The sequence below is a fragment of the Coptis chinensis genome, chromosome 3, assembly GCF_015680905.1.
Source record: "Coptis chinensis isolate HL-2020 chromosome 3, ASM1568090v1, whole genome shotgun sequence".
Classification (NCBI taxonomy): Eukaryota; Viridiplantae; Streptophyta; class Magnoliopsida; order Ranunculales; family Ranunculaceae; genus Coptis; species Coptis chinensis.
The window spans coordinates 47,120,163-47,147,885 of record NC_141458.1 but is presented as its reverse complement, the minus strand read 5'-3'; the positions used below and the strand labels follow the sequence as shown (position 1 = coordinate 47,147,885).

At 37.0% G+C, this 27,723-nt stretch overlaps 1 protein-coding gene and 1 long non-coding RNA gene across 2 annotated transcripts; one reads left to right on the top strand and one right to left on the bottom strand.

The window, feature by feature from the left end:
• Positions 1-10,121: 10,121 nt before the first annotated feature.
• Positions 10,122-11,948, bottom strand: LOC147509826 (uncharacterized). The gene is made up of 4 exons (XR_015216653.1): positions 11,488-11,948; positions 11,196-11,367; positions 10,724-10,845; positions 10,122-10,638 (listed from the first exon to the last, which is right to left on the bottom strand). It is a non-coding gene; the product is annotated as an uncharacterized LOC147509826 (long non-coding RNA).
• A 9,250-nt stretch (positions 11,949-21,198) lies between these two features.
• LOC147509825 (uncharacterized) lies at positions 21,199-22,137 on the top strand. The gene has a single exon (XM_086597927.1). The coding sequence runs from the start codon at positions 21,199-21,201 to the stop codon at positions 22,135-22,137; it is 939 nt and encodes a 312-aa protein (XP_086454053.1).
• The last annotated feature ends 5,586 nt before the right edge of the window (positions 22,138-27,723 follow it).

The window sequence follows — 27,723 nt, the reverse complement described above, 5'->3', positions numbered from 1 at the left end:
GAACCTACCATTGTAGAGGTACCGGTTAAAGCCTGACCTAAAAACAGAAAGCCAAGGTTACACATCAAATTCGAGCCATCGTTAAATATAGAAGCGAAACCACCATTCCTTCAGAAATTAGCCATGCTAACCGGGGATACTAACTTTGAGGAGATTAGGAGCGTTTTCAAAATCTAACGATAAACCTTCCTTTTCTCGAAGCTATAAAAAGCTACCTAACCACGCTAAGTTTCTTAAGGAGTTGTGCACTACTAGGCGTAAGACCAACATACCTAAAGGCGCCTTTCTAACTGAGCAGGTTCCCAACTTTATCCGGAAATAATAGAATTGTTAAGTACAAGGACCACGGTTAGATCCCATCTTGTCTGATGCACCTTAGGAGATTCTCACACGACGATCGTATTACTAGACACGGGGGCTAGTGTTAACTTACTCCCATTTTATTTGTATAAAGAAATAGGTCTAGAGGAGATGCAACCTACTAAAATGACATTGCAATTAGGCGATCGGTCTATTAACTATCCTAAGGGTGTGGTTGAAAACGTCTTTGGTTAAAGTCCAAAATTTTACTACCGGCCGACTTAGTTATCCTCGACACAAAAGTCACTAACGACTCTGTACCTATCATTTTAGGGCGTCCCTTCTTGGCTCTTTAACGTGCTCATAAAGCTGCGATGGTTCGATGTCCTTGTCCTTTGACCATCTTTACGTTGAGGTAAATGTTTTCAAAGCGAGGACCGCGATATCGATTCATCTACAAATGGCGAGGTTAGCATGATCAAGAGCTTAGCTCAAGATTACTTCAAAAACATGTTTTCGGAGAAACAGATTAACAAATTCCTTTCCTTCGGAAATTCCGACTTTAACAATGACTCCCTGGTAGTAGAAGAATTCCTGCAACTCTTTTGCACCGCTTCTTTACCACTTCGCGAGTCCCCCCTTGCCAACAACCATTCATCCCTTGATGCTATGACCGGAAGATGAATTTTTCAATCTCTATCCGGTGATCCTTTTGACCCACCTATTGAGGAATGTCTTGCATATATCAAGATTTATGATGATATGGACTTGAGAGCTCTAGCTGAGAATCATTCACCTTCCATCACCAATATTCCCCACCCTCCACCTTTTCAAAGGAACCTCGAGTTTGCACTCGATCCTTTAGTTTGTCTTGTGCTTCATGATTTTTAAATCTACCTAGTAAACAAATACTTCCCTAGGATAAACCACTTGACACCTTCATTTTCGGACTTGAGGCAGGTCCCTAACTACACCATGAATGAGTTTTGTGCTAAACCCACATCCTCATTTTTTCCATGCTTTTTCTCTAAAACTTATCCCAATCCACCATATCTTCCCAACCATTCACTTTTCCACACTTATTCACTAGGACACCCTCTCCTTCAAAGATGAAACATAAGGTGCATGCTTTCGGTTATGTTATAGGTCTATCCGACTTAAACTTTTCATTCCACTAGGGTGCGTCGTAGGAAATCTTGGTGCTTGATTGTGTTTGGATATGTTTTCGTGATATTTATTTATGGAGCGATCCACAACTATTTAGGTTGTTGATATATGATAAAAATCTGCATATTCATACATATATTTAGATAAAGTCTCGAGTATATGACTATAAACGACTCAATTTTTGTGTTTGGTGCATTTCCTTTCATTTCTATATATTGGTGAATGCACCATTCAGGTAACCGGGCCCTCCCTATGGAGTGTCGCGGTTGTAAAATACCGGATCCTAAGTCCACGGTTCACATAATTCACGTTTTTCCACTTTTGCATGTTTTCTTGGTTTTGAGTCATGTTTCTCTATGGTGTGAATTATGTCTTTACTGCTTATTGTTTTCCTTTATATTAAACCTAATTCATAAAAAAGTAAAAAAAGTTTAAAGCTATAAAAATAGTAATCTAGCAAGTCTCGAAATCGACCTTAAAAGACCCGTTTTTAAAACAAATTTTTACAAACCTGTTTTCAAATTTTTGTTTGGGGGGTGGGGTGTTAGTTTTCCATTCTTGATCACTCAAATTCCTATTCTTACCCCCACCTCGCTCCCTTGTCAAAAAAAAAAAAAAAAACCACGACTCATGCTTCAGTGGAAGCCCATGCCATGACTTCCGTAGACCCGAGAAAATTTCCGGTTTTACGTGGGTTGTTCGGGGTCATTTGTAGCTGTTCGGCGTAGTTTGAGATGACATCTCCTACAATAATAATACGGAACAGTCTTTTCGAAGATTTGTTCCCAAAGCACTACTTATGGTGCTTGGACTCGCGAGTGATCACACACGTGAGGCTGGGAACCGCTTATGGTTCTTGCTAGCATTTGTTCTTGGACTTGCCATGCCCATTTGAAATACAAGACCCATGGTGCTATTGGGTAGATAATATGCATGTCCGGGAGATAAGGTAAGTTTTTAATTCCATTTAGTGTCTGCTTATGTCCCAAGCAATTTAAGTCTGTTAACCCCATAATAGGTGGAACTCTTATAGAGTTACGTCAGTTTTTATATTAGTATGTTTTAACCTTGTTTTGCAGATGTTCCAGAATTTCACGCGTTTCCATGGTACTTTTCTACCCTCTTTATTTAAATGCTTTGAGGACAAAACATGCTTCTTGTTTGGGGGTGGGCATAGAAACACGTGTAATTAAGGCATCTATTAGGATATAGATATGTATAATATGCACTTGTTTTCTAGTTAAAATTTCATAAATTCATAAATATAAATAAATAAGTTATGCTATACACTTAGGAATATTGGCATTGTTTTCTTTCTCTATGCTCTTAACAATCTAGAAGTCCGTAGCTTTTGCATTAGAATAATTTTTAGAAACTTAGGTTAATATGTAGGTAATAATCTTTGAATCTATCTATAAATATATGAGTATCTATTATTGTTAGCAGTAAGTTTCTGAAATCTAGGCTAGAGTACTTATTTTACAAATCCTGTGAGAATATAGCCTAAAGCCTTATAAGAATGAAACATTTGAGAAATGACACAAGGGAGAAGTAAAATCCGGAGAGAGAAATCACACGTCCACTTGTTTGATCACTAAACCATATCCTAAGCGAGAATTTAGGCCCTCTTTGGATCGATATAGACAGAAATTCAAACCTATGAATTATTTTCCGCTAGTCGCCCCTCTGAGCCTTTCTTTAGCCTTTCATAAACCACAAATCCTTTACCCTGTTACAAAAACAAAACAAAATTAAAAAAAAAAAAAAAAAAAATCAACCTACCCAATTTAGAATAAGTCTGAGAATAGAATGAGGAAGAAAGAAGAAGAGAGAAACCTATGTAAACAAAAATTAGTTAGTTGCTTCAGGAATAAAGAAAAGAAGTTTCCATCCAAAGAAAAGAAAAATAAAAATAGAAATAAAATAAAAACTCCAAAAAATAGAATAAAAGGAGTCAAAAGCCAAAGAAAAAAAAATATGGCTAAGGATGGAAACAAAGTGTAGAAGCAAAAGTAAATAACAAGGTTTTCTCTAGTTACATAATATGAAGACTCTTTTATCTCAGACTTGTCCATTTTGAATATCCATTCCCTTCCTTCTTAAACCATCTCCTAATTCCCGAAACACCTAATAAAGACCTCTAGCTCAATTAGGAATAGGTTAGTGTGATAGTAAGTGGCAGATGTATTTGATCGACTCCGGCTTCCTTGTGTGTCATTGAGATTGTAAGGTAAAGTGTGCCCACTGCGCACTAGAGTAGCGAAACTTAAGTGAAAAAATCAGAGTGTTGTATCTTGACTATTATTGTGAGAACCTACTTAAGGACGCTATTCCGAGTTTCAGAAACGGACCTGCTATTGCATTTCATAGTAGTACTCATTATATATATGTTTATTGTAGATGATTGATTATTATGCATATATTAGCTTAGGTTTTTGACTTGGTTATTCTTGTTCATAGCTAGTGAGATGTATAGATAATTTGGAGCATGAATAAGGAAACAATAGTTTTCTTTCTTAGTCGTTGTAGTTGATAAGAGCCCAAAACTGTAGTTTTAACCCCTTAATAATCATACTTTTAGACCAATTATGTGAGTAATAATTAAGAGTTAACACTGATTACGTGTTTTTATGCATTTCGGGCTTCAAAGTCCATTATGTGCAGAAATGTGTCACTTTAGCGAGATCAAGGAGCAAATGTCGGTTACTAAGGAGTTCCGTGATTAAAGGCCAAGATTCAAGAAGATAAAGCCTTTCTAAAGCCCGGTCAAAAGCTGAAAAGTCAACGCGGGCAGAAACAGCACACAAGTCAGCAGAACTTCCGAAGGCCGTATATTTGGACTCAGACCTCGGAATGGGGCCTACCTTATGTCAAAACGACCGGCTCGGAAGGAGCTTTCCAATGGTCTAAGCCATGACCCAATCAGAGGAGCAAAAGTGGACGAAAAGTCTGTTGAAGTAAACTGCAGCTGAAGAGGACTTTTTGGACTGAAAGAATTGGGTTTTGGGCCTGATTCTCTGGCCCAAAACATGGCTCCAAGCCCATGCACGATTTTTGGATCTGAATGTATAAAAACAAAAGCTTAGCTCTTTCTTAATGGTAAATAGTTAGACCTAGATTAAAGATTATATTAGTAGCCTCCATTAATTAATTCTAGATCTAGTTTTCCTTAGATTTAATTAGTTTAACTTAATTAGTTTCATATCTTGTTTTTATTTAATTCCTTGAATGATTGTTCGTCATTTAATTAGATAAATAAAATAGTTATTATTATTCAATTTCGATTTTTGTCATTTGCATTTATAAATCTAGTTTAAATTCTTGTTCTTATTTCATTCTTAGTTAATTAATTAGATTTCAATTATTGTTTAATTTAGATTAGTAAAGTTAGAATTTTGATATGATGTGTAGTTATAATTCAATGGGAAATGATGGGTTGATGACTCAAGGCTAAAACCTCCATTAGAGGGGTTGATGAAGCTTTGATGAAAACTTAGTGGTTTAGTGTAGAAGCGTTGTAGAATCTATTCCACTCTAGAAGGTCATGATTCGCTATAAGAATGGGTGGGCGACCTCACATGCTAGTTAGTATTTGGTAGAAATGCCATGAACACTAGCGATTAGAACTCAAAATTCTTGCCGTAAGAACGTAAGAATCGAGATACAAGAATCTATGCTAGGTTATCAAGTTGGATTCGAGGTGGATTCAATTCCCCTTTAATCCTTTATCTAGATTCAAAAACAATCATATTTCCATAGCATTCGTAGTTTAAATTCAAATAATCAATTTCATATTGTATCGTAGTATAACACCCTTCGTAAAGCTCTCATTAGACTTAAGACCGACTAATTAGACTAGAGAACATTCCATGCTAGAGAACTAGGAGTGGAACGAACTTCCTACTCCACTATATCTGTTCAATAGAAAGAGAGTAGAAACTTTGATAAATATAGGCTCGTAATAAGTTTTAGTTTACTTACGTTTTGAGTTCATCGTTCATTTCGTAGGTAAACTATCAATTTTATCTTTTATCAGTAGTATAGATGAAGTTTGTGAGTACCTTCATTGGAAAACTCTCACGAGGCTATAACTCGTCCACTAGGGAATTCCTAGTGGTTTAAGGCCTTGTTGCATATGGTCAATGCAATCGCAGTCAAAGCGAGTAGATAAAAACTCCATTCTTGGTCACTTATTCTAATTTCTCATCTTTGCTTGAGGACAAGAAAAATGCTGTTTGGGGTGGTTTGATAAGAGCCCAAAACTGCAGTTTTAACCCCTTAACAATCGTACTTTTAGACCAATTATGTGAATAATAAGTAAGAGTTAATACTGATTACGTGTTTTTATGCATTTCAAGCTTTAAAGTCCATTATGCGCAGAAATGTGCCACTTTAGCGAGATAAAGGAGCAAAGGTCGGTTGCTAAGGAGTTCTGTGATTAAAGGCCAATTTTCAAGAAGACAAAGCCTCTGTAAAGCCCGGTCAAAAGATGAAAAGTCAAAGTCCACGTGGGCAGAAACAGTGCACAAAGTCAATAGAACTTCCGAAGACCATATCTTTGGACTCAGACCTCGGAATTAGGCCTACCTTACGTCAAAACGACCGGCTCGGAAAGAGCTTTCCAATGGTCTAAGCCTTGGCCCAATCAAAGAAGCAAAAGTGGCCGAAAAGTCTATCGAAGTCAACGGCAGCTGAAGAGGTCTTTTTAGACTGAAAGTATTGGGTTTTGGGCCTGATTCTCTGGCCAGAAACATGGATCCAAGGCCATGCACGATTTTTGGATCTGAACATATAAAAACCAAAGCTTAGCTCTTTGTGAATGGTAGATAGTTAGACCTAGATTAGAATTAGATTAGTTAGCCTCCATTAATGAGTTTTAGAACTTAGTTTTAGATTTTCATTTTCTTGTTTTAGATTAATTTCTTGAATCATTGAATATTATTCATTAGATAAATAAAATAGTGATTATTTTTGTCATTTCGGTTTTTGTTATTTCAATCTATTAGATCTAGTTTTAATTCTTGTTGATTATCATTTCTTAGTTGTTAATTAGATTTTAATTATTGTTAGTTAAATTAGTTAAGTTAGAATTTTAATATGATGTGTAGTTATAATTTAATGGGAAATGATGGGTTGATGACTCAAGGCTAAAACCTCCATTAGAAGGGTTGATGAAGCTTTGATGAAAACTTAGTGGTATAGTGTAGAAGCATTGTAGAATCTATTCCACTCTAGAAGGTCGTGATTCACCATGAGAATGGGTGGACGACCTCACATGCTAGTTAGTATTTGGTAGAAATGCCATGAACACTAGGGATTAGAACTCGAAATTCTTGCCGTAAGAACGTAAGAATTGAGATACAAGAATCTATGCTAGGTTATTAAGTTGGATTCGAGGTGGATTCAATCCCCTCTAATCCTTTATCTAGATTCAAAAACAATCATATTTCCATAGCATTAAGTAGTTTAAAATTCAACATAATCAATTTCATATTGTATCGCATATAACACCTTTAAATAAAGCTCTCATTAGACTTAAGACCGATAAATTAGACTAGAAAACATTCCATGCTAGAGAACTAGGAGTGGAACGAATTTGTTACTCCACTCTATTTCGATAGAATTGAGAGTAGAAACCTTAATAAATATAGACACGTAAATAGTTTAGTTTACTTACGTTTTGAGTTTATCGTTCATTTCGTAGGTAAACTATTAATTTTATGTTTATCAACCTGCAAACAAGAACAGAGGTGAGTTACTAGATCAGAGAGAAAGCAATTCGAAAAAGGGGAAATAACTACGATACTCACCGCGGAGTCGAAAGGCGAGGTGGTTAAGAGTCAGGGTTGAAGGTATGTCCACAGACAAAAAGTTGCCTAATACATAGAGCGGATAGTGGTGCCACACTTTATCGGAGGTGGTAAGCTTAAGGAGAAAAGATTGTTTCTTAGGACGAACGCAGAAGGACTGATATCCTATGCTGACATCCTTGGTGCTGGTTTTGAGATAGTAGTGGGAGTAGATGTCGCGGCTGATAATCTTGGGGTCATGGGACTTATTATAAAAGTTCACGGCATACATTATCCGCCAAAAATTCCCATTACCTTGGCACGGGGGAATGCTGAAGTGGTTGCAAACTTCAACATCCAGTAGAGTGAGAGGAAGCCGCAGATCGGCAACCATTTGACCCACGGTGATGACAAGAGAGCTCGGCCGGCGGGGAACCAAATGAGGGTAGTGGGTAACAGAGGGCACGTGTTCTAATACAACGTCGGCTGGAACACCGTAGGCCGCTCTAATGGCATCCAAATTAGGCCTATGAGATCTTGGTGGCGGCGGCAATAAAGTGGCGGGGCGACCGGAGGTGGAGGGCACGACAGTAGAAACAGGGGGCGGGGGAGAAGACACGCCCGCTAAGCGGGAAGAAGATGAGTCACCAAATTTGCGGTCCGTCATCGAAAGGGAGATGAACGGACTCCAGGAATCGAAGTATTTCAAAATGAGAAAGGGAAAACAGTTCACTAAAAAAAAAGATGGATCAAGAAAACATACCGATCACTGATGAAAAGGAGGTAAGGAGGTCGTAAAAGGCAGCCGGAGAGGAAGGAAGGCGCTGGGGAGACCACCACAGTGAAATACGCGTGCACCGGTGAAGGTTGGAGGAGAAGAAAAATTGGGGGTTTAAGTAGAGGAAGAGAAGGAGTTTGGGCAAGAAAAGGGAAAGTGAGGAAAGAAGAAGGGAGAGGGGTTTAAATAGGTTGAGGGCAAGACTGTAATTTCGGGCGGTGGGGAAAAGCGTCAGCTGAGGCTCCAGCCGGAGGATGACATGTGGACGCACGGGAAACCAGGGGCTGCCAGAAAAACACGCGTGTGATGAGTGCCTGTCACGTCGCACACTTCCCAAGGTGACAAATATGGATTGTTAAAGAGATAAAACGGTGGGGGTTCTCGAGTTCAGGCCAATAATATGGTTGCAAAGTCGAGAAGGGGCATTTGTAGTGGCCCATTATATGCCACAGGACTAAGTCAAGGATGACAAGGCAAGGCAAGGTAAGCGGGTAGGTTGGGGAGTAGCGGAACCCTAAGGGCAGACGTGGCCGAGGTACCACGAAGGAAGGCCGTCAGATAGAGGGATCCATGGAGGGTCTAGATGGAGGAGGAATGGGTATATAAATAAGAGGATGAGGATAGAAAGCGGAGGCCGCTCAAGAGAGAAAGGGAGGAGAAAAAGAGAAGAAAAGAGAGAGAAAGAATTGAGTCTTGAGTGTATTTACTTTGATTATGTTTTATTCTTGTGACTTATTTGAGGTTTTTACATTAATCCTCATATCATTCTTATCGACAAACTCTCCATAGCTGATAAAACATAAAATTGATAGTTTACCTACGAAATGAATGATAAAACTCAAAACGTAAGTAAACTAAAACTATCTTATGTGCCTATATTTTATCAAAGATTCTACTCTCAATCCTATGAGATATAGTGGAGTAGATGATTCGTTCCACTCCTAGTCCTTCCGCATGCTGTGTTCTCTACGTATAAGTAATCTTAACTAAAAAGTCTAATGAGAGATTTACGAAATGGCAACTAGACTACGATGCAACTACCCACAAGATGCAACTAGTCGACTATTAGAACAACTATGGGAATGCTACGTTGATTCTATGATAAGGAGTTAGAGGGGATTGATTCCACCTTTAACTTCGACTTAATCCTACTAACGACGAATCGTCGTAATCCGAATTGAACTGCTTCGCAGAACAATATGGTTACTCCTAATCCCTAATTACACATAGCATTTCTACCAATTCATAACTAGCATGTGAACGATTACACCCATCACTACAAGAAAACAAGTTTTACGCCACGGTCCAAAACAGTGGGAAAAGGGCTTTTCCCACGGTTTTGGACCATTGGAGGACCGTGGGCTTTTTGTGCGTCGGAAATGGTCTGCCGACAGTCATGACCGTCGGTAAAGCTCACCAATAGCGACGGTCTTTGCGACGGTCATTGCCGTCGGTATTGCCACGGCTTAAACCCATAGGAAAAGCCGTCGGAAAAAATCAATATTTCCCACAGTTGTAGTCCGTGGGGAAAGATTAGTTTTACCGACAGTTAGAATCCATGGGAAAAGATATTTCCTACTGTCTTAGTTCGTGGGATTTGCTGTTGCGTCGTGAATTTTGGTTTTTGGTTTGTTGTTATTTAACCGTGGGTAAAGTGAACGACCGTGGGAAAAAGTGCTTTTGCGATGGCTATGGACCGTGGGAAAGGTATTTATTTTTTTAAAAAAAATATTGATATTTTAATTTTCACCTACAATCAACAGGCCTAGCAAAACTCCCCTAACCATCCTACACCTCAAAATCACCATTTCCATTCATCTTCATCATCTTGAAAAAATCTCGGTTGAGCTATAAAATATATATATATATATAATTACAAGGTACGGAGAAAGCAACAAAGGAAAAAGAGGACAAAATATCAATAATAATACTTGTCCTAGCATCACTTCTCCGTTGATTCCGCTAATGTTGATACATGCATAGAAGGCAGGCTTTGTAATGCTTAATCAACGATGTCACACCCAAAGGCTTTGTCAGCACCAACACCATAATAATATGGCCCTTTGTAATGCGGTAAAACAAGTAGGCTTAGTTAAAACTACAAAATGACAATGACTCAAAACTATGGGAGCTGAAAAACACTGTTTTATTAGAAACCACTTTGATAAACTCGGCAATGTCAGCCTAGTCATATATCATATGAATAGCCTTATAATACAAGTACAATTGTACAAGACACTAAATGGCCAGGAGAACCATCGCCGCAAGTCTTTAATCAGGTGCTAGTTTTTCAAGCAACAAAACAATAGTGATCAAATGAAGGAGAGACACCAACAAAACATACCACATTTTCTAGGATTTCATAACGATTTTAAATGGAAGAAAAGTGAGCTGACTGGGTTAAATTAAATCATCATTAAACTCTTCTCAGTCTCTCAGCTAAAAACCACCAGATTATTTACCTTTAATTTAGTCAACTTTGGAGCTACCACTTTCAAAAGTTTAGTCGAATGCATTGAACTTGAACGCCCATTACTCAGGTTAGCATTTCCGCTATCCTTGTCCATGACCTCATCACCAAAATCATCTAGTGTTTCAAGCCGCCTGTCCAAGAAAAGAAAAAGTTTTAGTATTAAATTACTCTCAAATACACAAAGCAAATGTTGGCTCATCTGCTGAAAAAGTATACCTTGAATGCAACTTCTGATTTATATCCAACTTGTTTGTTACAGAGCTAAAAATTCCCTTCTGTTTCAGTTTTTCCTCGAGACTTGCCCTTACTTTCAGCATCTCCATGCTTTGTGAACCAACCTAATAGTACAATGTATATTAATAATCCAACAAATCAAGCATGGAACTAAACTAGAAGTAGTAATAGCAAGCGGCGTGGGGGATTGTGAGACAAAGGGGACAAATAAGATGGGAGTAAGAACCGGAGATGTAAATGATAGTCAAAGTCATTATAAACCTGTCTCTTGCATTTCTCATGTTTGTTCTCCTTCCCTCTGAAATGCTACCATTAACCACCTCAACTTTTCATTTAGGTGCAGTTTTTTCAAAACTGTTTTGATCAAGCTTAAAAGGACTTTAACTAACTAATTATTGCCACTTAATAAAAATCACCAACAATATTTCATGATAAATTCAAGATAGATAAATACCATAGATTCTTTACTTCTTTTGACCGGGTGGACGAGTGTGAGTCACTTAAGCTTACAGATTCAGATGCCAATGCAACAATTTCTTTGATCAGCTTGGCTCCTGATTCAGACCCATGGTCCTCATTTATAATCTCTTCAAGTTCTGAAGGAAATTATCATCAAGCTGTTTCATCTGTCAGTGAAACATGTGGCAGAAAATTTCAAGTTTAGAAAGCTATCAGAGCCAAACTTTCTAGCTATAGAATCATTTTTCCCAAAAGGAAAACAGCAAACTTAATTTAGAAGACGAGACCTTGTCCAACAAGTTCTTGATCTCCACCAGACAAGCTATGACTGGATGATCACGGACTGAATGACCCTCGGACTTGAGAAGAAGATAAAAGCTAATAGCTTGGCAATAGGCCAACAAAAGTTGTTTTGTCTCCAAATACCGCATCCCTCCCTTGGTACTGTCATTACCATTTTTCACCTGCAATTACACCTTACTTCAATATAGAAAGAAGGGTACTATGGAAGCTACACAAAAGAAATATGAACACAATCCTGTTGAGACAACTGTGTTGAATGCAACTAAAGGTTCGACCATTTAATGGTTTCAACTTATGAACCACTATACTAGACACCAAAATGGCACAGAGCTTTAACAAGCTCCTAAAAGCAATGGATCAAACATTTCTTTCCAGCCTTTAGGGATGGATCTCCATCATCGAAAATTTCTTCTTTGCAGAAAATGATGCTTGATGCAAAGGGAAATACCTTTGTTTATAAGTGGATTAACTTTGTTTTCAAGTTGATCGAGAGCATTTTTCAGTTCGATAGCGAGGCCAACAAGTTCGGAGCGAGAACTGTTTAAAAAATATATATAACACAAAAAGAAACCACATGTATACAACTCGCATTTTCAGATTAAGAAAAAACAAACAAGATCGAGGCAAAACAAACCAGATTCCTATACGAGGTTTGATCGCCATCCACATATAATTTAGAACACATTGCCTGTTGGTAGGAATTATCTAAACATAGTCCTAGCCGACTTGGTTATGATATATATCAAAGCATGTAAAACTTGACAACTAACGCTTACCACCCAAGGTGTCCGGCGATGACCAATCAACACTTTTAAGCAACTTCCGGTGAGACGGTCGATAATTTTGGACAAATATGGTCGCCAATTGTATGCAAAGAAAGGTCATAAATTTTTATCAATAAAGAACAGAAACATCGTGAGACAACAACATCAACCTACCGTGTAGATGCAAGTGTTCTTCCGTTAGGGACTAAAGGCTTTGCTATAGTTGATCTTGGAGGAGGCACCGGAGGGCAATATTTCATTTGATAGATGCCGCAAGGACTCGACTCCACCCTGAAAAAGATAATCAAACTTCCGTATATGCTACATTGATGTTACAATGTGAAGACCACCGAGAAATATGATGAGGTTGTGCTTAACAACAGGCCGAATATAAATTATTAAACTCTAACATAAAGTGGACTGTAAATGCATTGAAACTTTAGCAAATTTTAAAGCAAAAAAAATATAATATTCAAGGTGAAACCGGTTGGTCTTTACAAGGAAAGCCACCGAATCCAAATTGAAGAATTCTACTCAAGGTTCAAACAATGAAAATTGTCATGGCCATTAAAGACTTGATCAGAGAACTACCATGAATCCGCACTCCCTCAAAGATCCTTTCTACAGAAATAGAAGCACTTAAAATTTGACAAATAAACTTTGAAAATTCCATAGTTTGTGAATGGATTTCTCTTCAACAGAATTTGAGAAGGAAGAACTGAATCTAGAAGGTATATTTACAAGGAAAATATAAACTTTTAAGATTGGGCGCATTTCAATTTTATGGCAAATCGGAACCTCAAAATACATGAACAAATGAAGAGGAAGAGAACTTAATTATCACATGCAAGTAAATCAATCTGAGATCGAGAAGAGTTGGAGAGATGTTTACCTTTCTCAGCAGCGACAACCCTCGATTTGCGGTGTTTCTACTCCAAATCCCATCAAACATCGGTTCCTTTCTCAAATTTTGTTTCTAGGGTTTTCTTTTCTTTTTCTTTTCTCATCCAAGTTAAAGAGCTGCGGTCTCAAATGAGTCGTATGTGTGTGAATTTTAAGTGCCCGCTATGTGATTTCAGCACCCATTATTACTCAAAACAACTCAAAGATTTAATCTTTGAACTGAATTTCACAAAATAACGATTTAACTTTGATATAGTTTTTCTCCCTTTCACTCTCTGTTTTGTGCAGGAAGTGGTGGTGGGGAAAAAGAAAATATAATAACTAAATCGATCGAGTGTATGACTGTATGTTATACCTGACCAATTTTTTAGGCCCTAAGCCCACGGCCAAAACGCGTGGATGTGAATCTACAGCAGAAAAAAGTCTTACCCGAAGGTTTCTCTCGTGGCTACCACCCACGGCCCAAGTAACACATAAACCGTGGGTAATGGTATTTAAGCATGCTAACGAGTTTAAAACTATTTCCTACGGTCAATAGTCGTGGGAAAAGTAGCAAGGGTTCATGACCGTGGCAAAAAATACCGGGTATCCGTGGGCAAAAGTCCATTTTCTTGTAGTGCATTCTCATGGTGAACTAATCATTTCTAGAGTAGAAAGGAAATTCCGACGACTCTACAATAATCGGAATCAAGCTTTCATCAAGGCTTCTCAACCCCCTCAAATGGAGGTTTAGCCGAGAATCATTACGCTATCATTCCCAATGGAATTCAAACAAGACATGATATAAAGATTTGAACTTTGCTTATTTAAACTCAAACGGAAACTAATCATGTAATAATTTAATTAAACTAATAATGACAAGTAATTGAATCTAAGAATTGAAACTAAACAATTAATGGAAATGAAACTAGATTATCAAGAACACTATTTTATTAATCTAATGAAAAGTAACAATGATTCAATAATCTATATTAAAACAAGGTATGAAAACTAATTAATTAATGGGATAAAACTCAAAACTAGATCTAGATCTATCTTTTTCTAACCCTAAACTCCATTAATATTAGCTTCCTAACCTAACTTATTTTCTAACCTAACTATCTACCATTAACAAAGAGTCAAGCTCTTGTTTTTATACTTTCAGATCCAAAAATCGTGCATGGGCTTGGAGCCATGTTTTGGGCCAGAGAATCAGGCCCAAAACCCAATTCTTTCAGTCCAAAAAGGCCTCTTCAGCTGCAGTTGGCTTCAATAGACTTTTCGTCCACTTTTACTCCTCTGATTGGGTCAAGGCTTGGACCATTGGAAATCTCTTTCCGAGTTGGTCGTTTTGACATAAGGTAGGCCCAATTCCGAGGTCTGAGTCCAAAGATACGGCCTTCGAAAGTTCTGCTGACTTTGTGTGTTGTTTCTGCCCGCGTCGACTTTTCAGCTTTTGACCGGGCTTTAGAAAGGCTTTGTCTTCTTCAATCTTGGCCTTTAATCACAGAACTCCTTAGCAAACGACCTTTGCTCCTTTATCTCGCTAAAGTGGCACATTTCTGCACATAATGGACTTTGAAGCCTGAAATGCATAAAAACACGTAATCAGTATTAATTCTTAATTATTACTCACATAATTGGTCTAAAAGTATGACTGTTACAGGGTTAAAACTACAGTTTTGGGCTCTTATCAATAGCCTTTTCCAGACTGCCCAACACCTCCTCACAGATTACTTTCTTCTCAATCTCAATTAGCGGGCTTCGCAGGTACAATCACTTTCTTCCTTCTTTGCAAATTTTCTATAGAGTATTAGTGCGATTGGGAAACTCCCAACACTTACTATAAACTCATACAACTAAACACGAAGGGTTTTGGAATTACTACTAACTTGTCTTAGAATTATCTAAGAATTCTTCTATAACAACAAGCAATTGATTTTTACCTTCGGACACATATAATTTGTGTCATTGAGCCCAACTGTACACCTGTATAAACACTGGAACCATATAAGAGAACACTTCAATTGATAAGCCTGAAACATCAAAATAACTTCTGGAATGAAAATCATTATTTCATAAATTCTTTTTACTTATTAATTAGATAGATGTTTTTGGTTTCGGATTAATAGTATCTATGTTCATAGGAAAGAGAAAAAAAAGGTGAAGCAAGTTAACATTCCCCAAAATATGGCCTTTGAATCTATTGTTCAATTGATAAGCCTGAAACATCAAAATAACTTATGGAATGGAAACCGTTACTTCATAAATTCTTTTTACTTATTGATTAGATAGATTGCTTTTGGTTTCGGATTAATAGTATCTATGTTCATAGGAAAGAAAAAAAAAAGGTGAAGCAAGTTAACATTCCCCAAAATATGGCCCTTGAATCTGTTGTTCAATTGATAAGCCTGAAACATCAAAATAACTTCTGGAATGGAAACCGTTACTTCAAAAATTCTTTTTACTTATTGATTAGATAGATTGTTTTTGGTTTCGGATTAATAGTATCTATGTTCATAGGAAAGGAAAAAAAAGGTGAAGCAAGTTAACATTCCCCAAAATATGGCCCTTGAATCTGTTGTTAGTGAGTAGTATTCAATGCAGTCATATTTATTTTGTTTTTTGCTTAACAAGTTATTGATTATCAATATTTTGTAGTCTGCCATGTTCTCATAAAAATTTTATTGTTTTCCATTTTCTCCTCAGCATGGATAAGACACAAACTACTTCTACCAGTGAGCGTGCTGCATTTGCTGAGGTATTTTATGAAGTTTTTTTTTTTATTATTATTATTCTTACATGAATTGTAAAACTTCACAACCTATACAATGTTTGTTTTATGCTTACATTAATATTGTTAACCTATTTTTATTTTTGCAGGTGGAGAGAGAAGTACGATGGGCACGATAGCAGTATAAAATACACTGACAAGTGGGGCGAGCACTTAGAGGGTAATGGATGGACAAAATGGGGTGACAAGTGGGATGAGAATTTCAATCAATACAACCAAGGTGTCAAGCAAGGAGAGATGTGGTGGGAAGGAAAGTATGGGGAGCGGTGGAACTGTACATGGGGGGAAGGTCACAATGGCTCTGGATGGGTGCACAAGTACAGGAAAAGCAGCTGTGGATAGCACTGGGACACTCATGTTCAGCAGGACACATGGTATGAGAGGTACCCGCATTTCGGTTTCCAACATTGCTTTGAGAACTCAGTGCAGCTACAAGAAGTTCATAAACTACCACCCGAAACATCATGAACACAAGAATCTTCGTTTGATTGTAGAATACTATTTCTTATAGCCTCAGGTGGAAGCACAACATCAAAAGTAGCAATAAAGAATTTGAGTTCATTCAGACTCAGTAGATGGATTCTATTCCCAAGTGGTGGTAATGGTAGTTAGGTTAATTACCACTTATGGTCTGGCTCTGTGGGGTTCAAAAGAAAGTCTAGATACTGCAGTAATGAGAGGCCTATCATAGGCATCACCTGATTACCATGATCAATTGTTGCTCTGTTACTTGGCACACCATATCATAGGCCATCCAGTTAAGAATCTTTAATTCATTTTTTTTTTCTTGGATTGTGTTTCCTAAAACTTATTGGCACTGCATTCTGCATTCGTGAGTGATGGCAAATGAATTTGTAATATTTTATATAATTTTGTTTTCTACATATCTTGCAGGTGACATTGTCCATGTAGTTAGTCACCCTAATTTTTTCAGTTTGCTTGGGGAATGGAGACTATGCCTGCAACAAATAGTTGAAGTCTATATATATATTAATATATGGAAAACTAAGGTTGCAACAGCTGAATGTTCGATAGTGCCAAATATTCTACATTTTGCCTCCTTGCATGTCATTGAGTTATATTAGCATCAATTGAATATTTGAGCGTTGTGAAATTGGGTTTTATATGTTGAAGAATATGGATACTTAATTATATTTATCTCAACATTTAGACATTTTGTGGATACTCAAAATTTTGTAGGAGCATGATACGAATAGGCAATGGTACTCACTTTTTACAACATGTTATCCTTCAATTCGTGTAAGCAAATGTTCAATATGTTGATCTTATTTGCAGTGCAAGTGTGCATGTAGGTGTTTGATAGAGAAAGGAAAATGATAATCCATGTTAAAGTGATTTGCTACTTAAGGTTTGGAGACTTAAGATGCCTCAAGAATCAATGCTCTCGGGGGTGGCTGAGATAACTTAGTTCCATCGGCTGTTATCCATAAAGCTTTGTGAGCTGAGAAGAAAGAGGAAATGAATTCCAAGGTTTTATATTACTTTGTTAGATACAAAGTAGATGGTGAGAAACAAAATCAAGAACCATTCAGGTTGAAGACAAGGGTAATTTCTAGATCACGTTACTATACATTCATATTGTAAAAATATCATTCAAGTTAGATCAATTCTGTACGATTATTTGGAAACATATGTAATTTTTTATCGCCTCCACGAAGACTAGATGTAATTTTTAGTGTTGACACGCTGAGTGTGAAAGTCACCCATAATGACTTGAGTAGCGTAGCCACGAGCTAAATTCTAGTTTACTAACATAATATCACGAATTTTTGCAACCAAACGTTTAAAACACGTATTAATTAAACACTACATAATTGTCGTGTGAATTTTTGACTGAATATTTGACCGTACCATTTTTTTGAGTCACCAAATAATTCTTGAATTGTTTACGTACCGAATTTTTGCCGTATCCCGAATTGCTAACAAAGGGTTAATCAACCACCCAGCATGAGAAGGTTTTGTCAAACGAAAATTCTCAGACACAAGGACACAAAATGCAAAGCATACGTCCAACACACCCAACATACTAAATAGCCGACAGTCAATCATAACCCAACAACACAACCGACAATGTGGGAATATCACAAGTAGAAATGATAATTTCAAGTTGTGAAGAAATGGAAACAACAATAACAAGGACACGTAATTATTTTTTCTAGCAATTAATCTTTAACCAGGAGCCATAAGCTTCTTTGGGAAACGAAAAACCCATTTGTTACCTGTTCCTCAGCCTCTTTAGTCGTCATGTTACTGCTGAACACGGCTGAAGCTGTAAGGTAGCTGCCACACAAAGAGGGGAAGGACTGGCATGCCAGGGACAAGATGCAGACATTGTACTCTTGGAGCCTCATATATGTTGGGTGAGCTCCCGAACTGGGAGGACACGATGCTTTTGGGCACCGGTGGTTGTCAATGTTGCAAACTCGACCATGAAGAAGTGGAGGCTGGGACAAAGAATCAAGTTTACCCATAAGCTTGACATGATCAGAATCGACTTGTCCAGGAGATTGAAGACAACATGTGACACAACCTGTGGTATAATGAGAGAAAGGCACTAATAAGATATGGAAAGAACATCTCTATTATAAGTTGAATAAATAAGAAACATTGAAGATAATAACTGTGGTATAATGCAAACGAAGGCTAGAAAGATGTGGAAACACTACCTCTATCAAAAGTTGAATAAATAGGCAACAATGTAATACTGAAGTACCATACAGTTATAACTTTCAGAAACAACAAATAATAGAGGAGATTACAGTTTCACAATGCAAACAGTGTCTTACAAGTGAGGGTGGTGAGCCTTAGGAGAGCGGCGTCGACACTTGTGTCGCATCCATGTTCCTCGAAGCCATTTGATTCAGTATTGAGTCACTAAGAAACTCCTAAGAGACCAAATATGCCCACGCCCTTAACTAGTCAACATTAGTGCTTTCTTAAGAAGACAATCAAATGTCAACAGATTGTAAGTTCACTATTTTGTTCTCCCCTGAACATCAAAAAATTTCACAAGCAGTGGTTTACGCTTTAGTTTTACTGAAGTTCTCCAGCCCTAAACCACCAATAGGATACACAAATTGAACTTGGTTTTAATTTTTAAGGCCTTGCCAAATCCCATAGAGGCTAGCCATTAATGGAGACATATATCTTAGTCTGCTCCCCCAAGAAAATGCCAAACAACCATGTGCGAAAGAAAATAATTCAGAAGTGTCTATATTACATCTAAAATGAAAATATAACTTTAATAATTAATTATGACGACAAAAGAAGCACAAGCGAGAAGTGTCTCTCCATTTGATAGATTCAACAGAAATAAGGACGAGTTATTTTTTTTAGGAATAAATCTTTAAGCAGGATCCATAAGCGAGAAGATCCTTGGGGAGATAAAGAATGACAACATTTTCCATGATATACAAACATGGTTAGTCAAACTCAAAATGCATATTATCCCTAACAGGTTGAACAATTTCTAATAGTGTTGGATGGCGTTGAAGGTTTGCTGGCAGCAATAAACTTTCAAGTCCACCAATATCATGGAATCATCTCAAACCACCTATTAAGATCTTCTATGTACTTTTTGTTAACATCTACTAAGTGGTTCCAAGTTCCAACAAAATTTCCGAATTACAAGACAATGTGATATGTCTACAGATAATCATAACACAATAACACAATAGACAATGTGGGAACTATAGGGATATTTGGCCTTTACAAAGCCAATAAACATTTCCTGATTATACATGATGATGTTTAATTAAATACACGAATCTTATTATTATGCATATGGGTGAACTCATATTATATGATGAAACCATAAGTATAACACCCCGTGTTTTTATTCTTTTATTTTTCCTAATAATAATAATAATGAATAATAGATAAAATAATATAGGATAACTATCAGCTTAGGGATAAAAGTCCCGTAAGTAATAAATAAGTGTTGTCCTTGTTTTTTTCGAGTTTTCTCAATGAGATTTTGGGGAAAACACAAATGAGAGTTTTATCTGAAAAAACGGGATTTTTCTAAAAGAAGAAAAAGAAGGTTTTTCTTGTAGCTGGCTGATAATCGGAGCACGCTACAGGTGAGTAGAGTTTATCTCTCACCACTACTAAAACTATAATTTTTGTCTGTTTAGAATTTACAAATTTCATAAACTATGATTTTCGTCTGTTTAGTATTTACGAATTTACTATCGAGTGTTTTCGACCAGTTTTTATAATTATTTATTTATGTCGAAATTGTTTAGTTTTTATTTGAACTGTTGAAGCTCAAGAGAGCGTCAATGGCGGCTCCTCTATCCATATGCGTTACTGTGATACTGTGGGGGGTATGGATATAATGTTTTGAACCTGGATAATAGGTATACTGTTGTTGGTTTGATGTCGGGGCTGTTGAAGCTCTGTCCGAGCTTGGAGAAATTGTAAATGGCGGCTCAGAGAAATCGCCAGTAAAATGAATCGGAACTGTTATGGTTGTTTTTGTGTCGATTGGAGATTGGGGATGATGTTTGGTGATAGTGGGGAGTGTGAGGGCTGTCGAGCGGGGATGTGGGAAGCCGTCGGACGGTGGTGGATGGAGGTCGAGATCTTGGAGAGTGATTTTCGAAGTTATAGGTTAGAGTTGTGTGGGTATTAAAGTGGCGGGGTGGTTTTTAGAGTCCAACCGCCTGGTTGAAATGAGAGATGGTGGTGGCCGGCGCGAGCTGGCTGATCGGTGGAGGAGCAGTAATGGCGTCAAAGCGAGATTGTCACAATATAAGAGAAGTGATAATTGTTGGTATAGGTACATGGGGTTTTTCTCCATGAACCAAACCGCTGGGTTCATTGTGGAGATGGATGGCCGGTGGTGGCTGTTGTGGTGGTCGGTGGTGGCTGGAGAATGGGAGAGTGAAGAAGATGAACAGTGCGTTTTTTGTTTTGGTTTGGGCTTGGGCCCAATCGTGGGTGGGCTTATGTGTTTCAGAGTTTAGATTGTTATGTTTGGATTTAAGTTTTAGACTATGGGCCTTAGTCATTGGGTTTTTAGACAATTGAACCGAGTAATGTTTGAGATATTTATATTTCAAATATTCATTTTTTTAATTGTTTAGAAATTCGGGCTGTGACATTTTGGTATCGGAGCTTAGGTTAGCCTAGATTTGGAAGGTCTAGGTGATCCTCGGAATGTGGTGATTGGGTGTGTTTGAGTTTAAGATGTTTGGAGTACTAATAGAAGTCCGTTTTGTTTTAACGTGATGGCTGGAGATGACAATGACATTACTGGTACTGGAAGTAATACCATACCTACTGATTTTGGAGCAATATTAACTCAGTTGGTGCAAACTATTCAGAGGGGTCAACATGTTAATCTAGGGGATCCTTTTGCTAGGAGAAACAAGGATTTTGCAACTTTAGGAGGCCAGAAGTTCAAGGGAGAGAAAGGGGCTACTGATGCTGAGAAATGGGTTACTATGTGTGAGTCCGTATTTGCTAAGATGCAACTCACTGAGGTGCAGAAGCAGGACTTGGCTTCTCACCAGTTGGAGGGGTCACCTTTATTTTGGTGGAGGTCTATCAAGGGTAATGTGGATGTGGGAACTATGACTTGGGAGGATTTCCAGGTAAGATTTGAGGGAAGGTTTGATCCTAATGCTGTTAAGGAGCAATTAACTGAGAAATTCTTTCATCTGACCCAAGGAGGGAAAACTGTTACAGAGTACGTGACTAAGCTCAATGAACTATGGAGGTATGCTCCTTATCTAGTGGATACCCAAGTAAAGAAGAACCAGAAGTTCATCCGTGGACTAGAGCCATATCTATCGAGTTATTTGATACCCTTTGATTCAGAAACTTTCGATCACGTGTTAGATTTGGCATTAAGATATGAACAATTGGATAATAAACCCAGAGATGAGAAGATTAAAGAGAATGCCCCAAAACAAGCCAGCTTACACCTTATTTCTAGTCAACCACGTCAAGGGCAGAGAAAAAGTCAGCATCACCCATATAATAGGCAAACAAGTAAGCATGTGAATAAGGATGCGAGTGCTTCACTAAAGAGATTTGATGGTAATTGTTTGAACTGTGGGGAAGTTGGGCATACTATTCGAAGATGTTCTAAACCAAATGAACTAGTAGGCAAGTGTTATAAATGTGGACAGTTGGGACACTATGCTAAGAATTGCACTGGTTAATGTTAGGTATGTTTGAATTTGTTGTTTACTAGTCCTTTTATTGGTACTTAGCATGTAAGAAATTATCGTATGTTTATGAAAATAAAATGCTGGTTGTTTTAACGGTTAGCTCTTATGAAATTTATAATTGAAATTGTTCAGTATGTTATAGTGTTGTTTTTCTAATGGAGTTTTCTATTTTTAGTAAGTATTGGCTAAAGAAGAAATTGTTATTTTAAAATTTCATATTTGAGTAATTTGGAATTTACCCAAGGAATAAATAAAACCCTTTTGATAAAGGTTGGATTTGAAATTTTTTTATATTGTCCAAGTTATGTATACCGTTGGTGTGTGATCCAATATACATAACATCTCTCTATATGCATCGTTGGAGTTTGATCCAGTGTATACATGTACACCGTTGGAGTGTGATCCAGTGTGCATATCACACATTGTTGATGTTCGATCCTATGTGATGGTAGAGAGTTAGTATGCATCGTTGGTGTGTGAACCAGTGTATACTTGCATATCGTTGGTGTGTGAGCAGTGTGCATGCATCACATTGTAGGTGTTTGATCCTATGTGATAGTGGACATAGTATAAGTCGTTGATGATATGAATTTGTTGAACTGTGAAAGAATGATTTTAATTAAGTGTTGGCAATTGAAGAAAATTAATTACGTTTATTCCTTTTAAGGTGTGTATACTTGCGTATACACGTATGCCTCATTTTATATTGGTTGACGTACTATTTGTTTGGTTAATCTACACTCTAACTTGAATCTCGGGACGAGATCCTTTTAAGGTGTGTATATTATAAGACCCCGTGTTTTTATTCTTTTATTTTTCCTAATAATAATAATAATGAATAATCGATAAAATAATATAGGATAACTATCAGCTTAGGGATAAAAGTCCCGTAAGTAATAGATAAGTGTTGTCCTTGTTTTTCGGGGAGTTTTCTCACGTAGAGTTTTTGGGGAAAAACACAGCGAGAGTTTTATACAGAAAAACGGGATTTTTCTAAAAGAAGAAAAAGAAGGTTTTTCTTGTAGCTGGCTGATAATCGGAGTGCGCTACAGGTAAGTAGAGTTTATCTCTCACCACTACTAAAACTATAATTTTTGTCTGTTTAGAATTTACAAATTTTATAAACTATGATTTTTAAATGCTTTTAGTATTTACTTAATTCTTGTCGAAAGTGTTTTCGACCAGTTTTATAATTATTTATTTCATTGAAATTGTTTAGTTTTTATTTGAACTTTGAAGCTCAAGAGAGCCGTCAATGGCGCTCCTCTATCCATATCGTTCTTGTGTGATCTTGATAATCGGTATGGATATAATGTTTTGAACCTGGATAATAGGTATATTGTTGTTGTTTCGAGTTGTTGGTTTGATGTTGGGGCTGTTGAAGCTCTGTCCGAGCTTGGAGAAATTGTAAATGGCGGCTCAGAGAAATCGCCAGTAAAATGAATCGGAACTGTTATGGTTGTTTTTGTGTCGATTGGAGATTGGGGATGATGTTTGGTGATAGTGGGGAGTGTGAGGGTTGTCGAGCGGGGATGTGGGAAGCCGTCGGACGGTGGTGGATGGAGGTCGAGATCTTGGAGAGTGATTTTCGAAGTTATAGGTTAGAGTTGTGTGGGTATTAAAGTGGCGGGGTGGTTTTTAGAGTCCAACCGCCTGGTTGAAATGAGAGATGGTGGTGGCCGGCGCGAGCTGGAGGAGCAGTAATGGCATCAAATCGAGATTGTCACAGTATAAGAGAAGTGAGAATTGTTGGTATAGGTACATGGGGTTTTTCTCCATGAACCAAACCGCTGGGTTCATTGTGGAGATGGATGGCCGGTGGTGGCTGTTGTGGTGGTCGGTGGTGGCTGGAGAATGGGAGAGTGAAGAAGATGAACAATGCGTTTTTTGTTTTGGTTTGGGCTTGGGCCCAATCGTGGGTGGGATTATGTGTTTTAGAGTTTAAATTGTTATGTTTGGATTTAAGTTTTAGACTATGGGCCTTAGTCATTGGTTTTGGAGTTAGATAAGTTTAGACTGTTTGACTGCTGTTGACCCTTGACCGGTTGACTGCTGACCAGTCAAACCTTTGACCAGGGTTGACTTTGAGCAGTTGACCCAAAAGTTGACTTTTACTTCGGATTATGATTCGGTCCATTAGGATAGGCCTAGGACTATTTGTATGTTTGGCTTTAAGCTAAGACCTTTTTATATATACGTGTGTTAACAACTGTGTGATATTTCAGTTTTATACACAACGTTATGACACTTAGACATTGGTATATTAATAACGCATAACCAAAAATGCATGAATCAAGATACTATTTTGTTCTCTGAAATAATATATGCAATAAAGTTCAATAATGCGTAAACAAATTTACCACATCTTTTAGAACTCTCTACGCCTCAAGTTTTGAAATTGAGTTTTATGACTGTTGATGTCATATGTTAGGTGGGCATTTATTGAATGTGCCATAAAGGGCCCGTTAGCGTTATATATGGGTATTCATTGAATGTGCCATGAATGACTAGATTGTTTGGACTGCCCTAGAGAGGAACTAAGGTATTCGCCTTGCGGGTTAGTTGTATTATTTGATTATGCGAGTGTTTGGGTTACTTTTGAATACCTAATATAATATCTACATATGTTATATAAAAGTTCTAACTTTCTTTTGCAGGAGGGTAGGACTTAATAACATTTTGTGTAGGGACGCGGTCCTACCCTTATACAACAGTGGATATCGGTAAGTTTTAATTCAATGATTTAGATATTAAAACGAGTTATTAGAATGAGTTAATATAATGGAAGTTTTGCTTGGGAAGAAACTATGCCGGTTGAAATGACGGAACTACCTGTCTTCCAAGCTGAGAATAATGAGGTTATGATAAATATAACGTGATTGTTTGGATAATTAAAGTATGATAATGGTTTTATGTGGTTAGTCTACTCATACCAGCAAATTCTATTTTGCTGACCCATGTTTGCTTTGTTTTGGCAACGTGGGTGTGTTTTTGGGAACATAGGTGGAAGGCAGTGGAACCGCGGCATGTGATTTGGATTCTTGCCTGGAGCAGTACGAGAGGTTATTTTATTAGGTCTGATCTTTTGGAAGTATGTAATAACCTAGTTTTCTTTTCATATGACATGAAAAATACGATGTTGAAGACCTGTTATTCTTAGAGTGGTTTGATGTTTTATTGGGACGGAAGATAGACTTTTTTTTATAAAGTAATAAAGAGAATTTTGGAGATTATTTTTGTTGTTAAGATTATTTATGATGTAGGTTTTAGGTTTTGACATGTATTGTATCCACCCCGTCATAGCCTTGGTTTTTAGACAATTGAACCGAGTGATGTTTGAGATATTTATATTTCAAATATTCATTTTTTTAATTGTTTAGAAATTCGGGCTGTGACAATAAGTTCCATAGGTAATAGAATTAGAACAATCAAGCATATAAAGAGTTATGTGCAGGAGATTTGATTGTATCTATTTACCTAGAATGCTCACAGTTAGAGGTGAAGTCGAACGCTTTACTTATAAGACTGTAATATACATAACTGCTATATGATAGGACGATGATATCTCAATCATTTGAGTATGACTCTAAGTTTGTATATTGGTGTAGTCATATGACTGACACTGAGGGGATCAAAGTGAGAACACGCTATAAATTCGCTGTTAAGGTTAGTGTTCAAATCTCACTCTACCGATTAATCCCTAGACTTGTGGAATTGTGAAAATTCATTGTGTCTCAAATTTATTACTTTGAGACGTTAAAAAGTAATGTCTATTCATAGACTAGACTTGATGTTTTGGGTAATGAATGTAGAACGTCTTGAATCATGAATTCTAATAAAGGATCTACCACTCTACGGAGTTATGTATTAGAAAATTGTGACATAACTAATTGAGCTCAAACCCGACCGGTATAAGAAATAGTTTCTTAATGTTCAATTAATGTTAAATGTCACATTGGGTCAATTAGACATAGGTGTGACAGTGAAGAACAAATTCCCAATAGTCTAATTGTGAATACAACTAAGGTGGATAGACTTAGATATAATTAATGGTAGGAAAGGACTTTCTTGAAAGTTCCAGGGGCCTTATTGTAAATATGGATTTGTTAATGGGCACTTTCCATATTAAAGAGATATATATTAAAAGTGTTTTAATATATCAAGTACAAGTACTTGTATGACAAGGACTTGTCCTCTTAAAATAAGACTTGGGATCTTAAGTGGATCCCACTACACACACACTTATATATTCTTAAAATTTTCTCTATATAAGAGAATGACTTTTTGGTGAAAGTGACCATTAGTCTTTCCAGGAAAAGTACAACTAAAAGTAAGAGAAAAGCAAAAGTGTTTTGTGGTGTGTTGTGTGGTAAATACTACTAGAAGGCGGAAAACTAAGTGATTTGGATTCAGTTTTGGAAAGTTTCTCTTTACTGTCAATCTCTAATTCCGGCTTTGAAGGTATTTTTCTTTTAATTCCTTTTTTGATCAATAATAAATTAGCATGTTAATGATGAGGATTAAAGTAATCCCAACAATTGGTATCGGAGCAGGTTTAGAAAAACTCTGAACTTTACATGGAAGTTTTATCTAAATTATAAATTAATCTAGATTGAACATAAATAGGAATATCTGCTGACATTTCTAAGGCTTATCTCAAAAAAGATATAGGGAGAGTTTGAATAACTCACCATAGTCCAAACCATACCCCCCATAAGGTTATGTTCCTTCTTTCTGCAATCTCTTTTTGTTGTGGAGTTCTTGGTGCACTTAATTGAAACAAAATCATATTTTGCATTAAGTTACCTCTTGTTTTCACATTTATAGGCCCATATACATCTGTATGTACTAACTCCATTAACTATGTGGCTCTTGACCCTTTACTTTAAAATATCTTTTAGTCATCTCTCCTTCTAAGTAAGATTACAGGTTGAGGAAGATTATAAAGGGAGTGAACTTAAAATCCCATCTTTCACCCAAGCTATCAATCTTATTTAGATTGATATGACCAAGTTTAAGTTCCACAAGTTTGTTAGATTAACTGAAGAAAATACCCTCTTTTGAGGTAATAACATATGATGAATTACTAATATCAAAATCATTTATTTGTAGCATAGAAGAAAGTAAATAGAGACCATTTTTCAAAAAACCAGAGGCAATAATCTTTTTATTTAATCTGATTACAACTTTTGAATCAATTGAAATAAAATATTATATTCTGACTTATAAAGTGTAGAAACAGAAACCAAATTTCTCCTTATCCCTGGAACATAAAAATAGTCTTCTAAAACCAACATTTTCTTTTCTAATGCTAAACAATAAACTCATATTGATACTGTATCAACATTTGCCTCTGTCCTTAGTGCCTGGTACACCTTTTCTTCATTCATCATTTTTTTTTCCTCCTCAAACTCCTGTAACATTTTACAAAAGTAGTTAGTAGTCTCTTATTCCACTTAACAGGTGTCAGAAGGAAAAACCAACTCTTTGGTTTCAAGAATAAAGGATTGCATACCTTCTTTTTGTATTTGTTTCATAGCTAGATACTCTCTACAGTTCCGCTTCCAATGACCAGGC

Bases quoted from the DNA above. Each gene is read 5' to 3' on its own strand.
- LOC147509825 (XM_086597927.1), top strand. From the start codon at position 21,199: ATGGCTGGAGATGACAATGACATTACTGGTACTGGAAGTAATACCATA.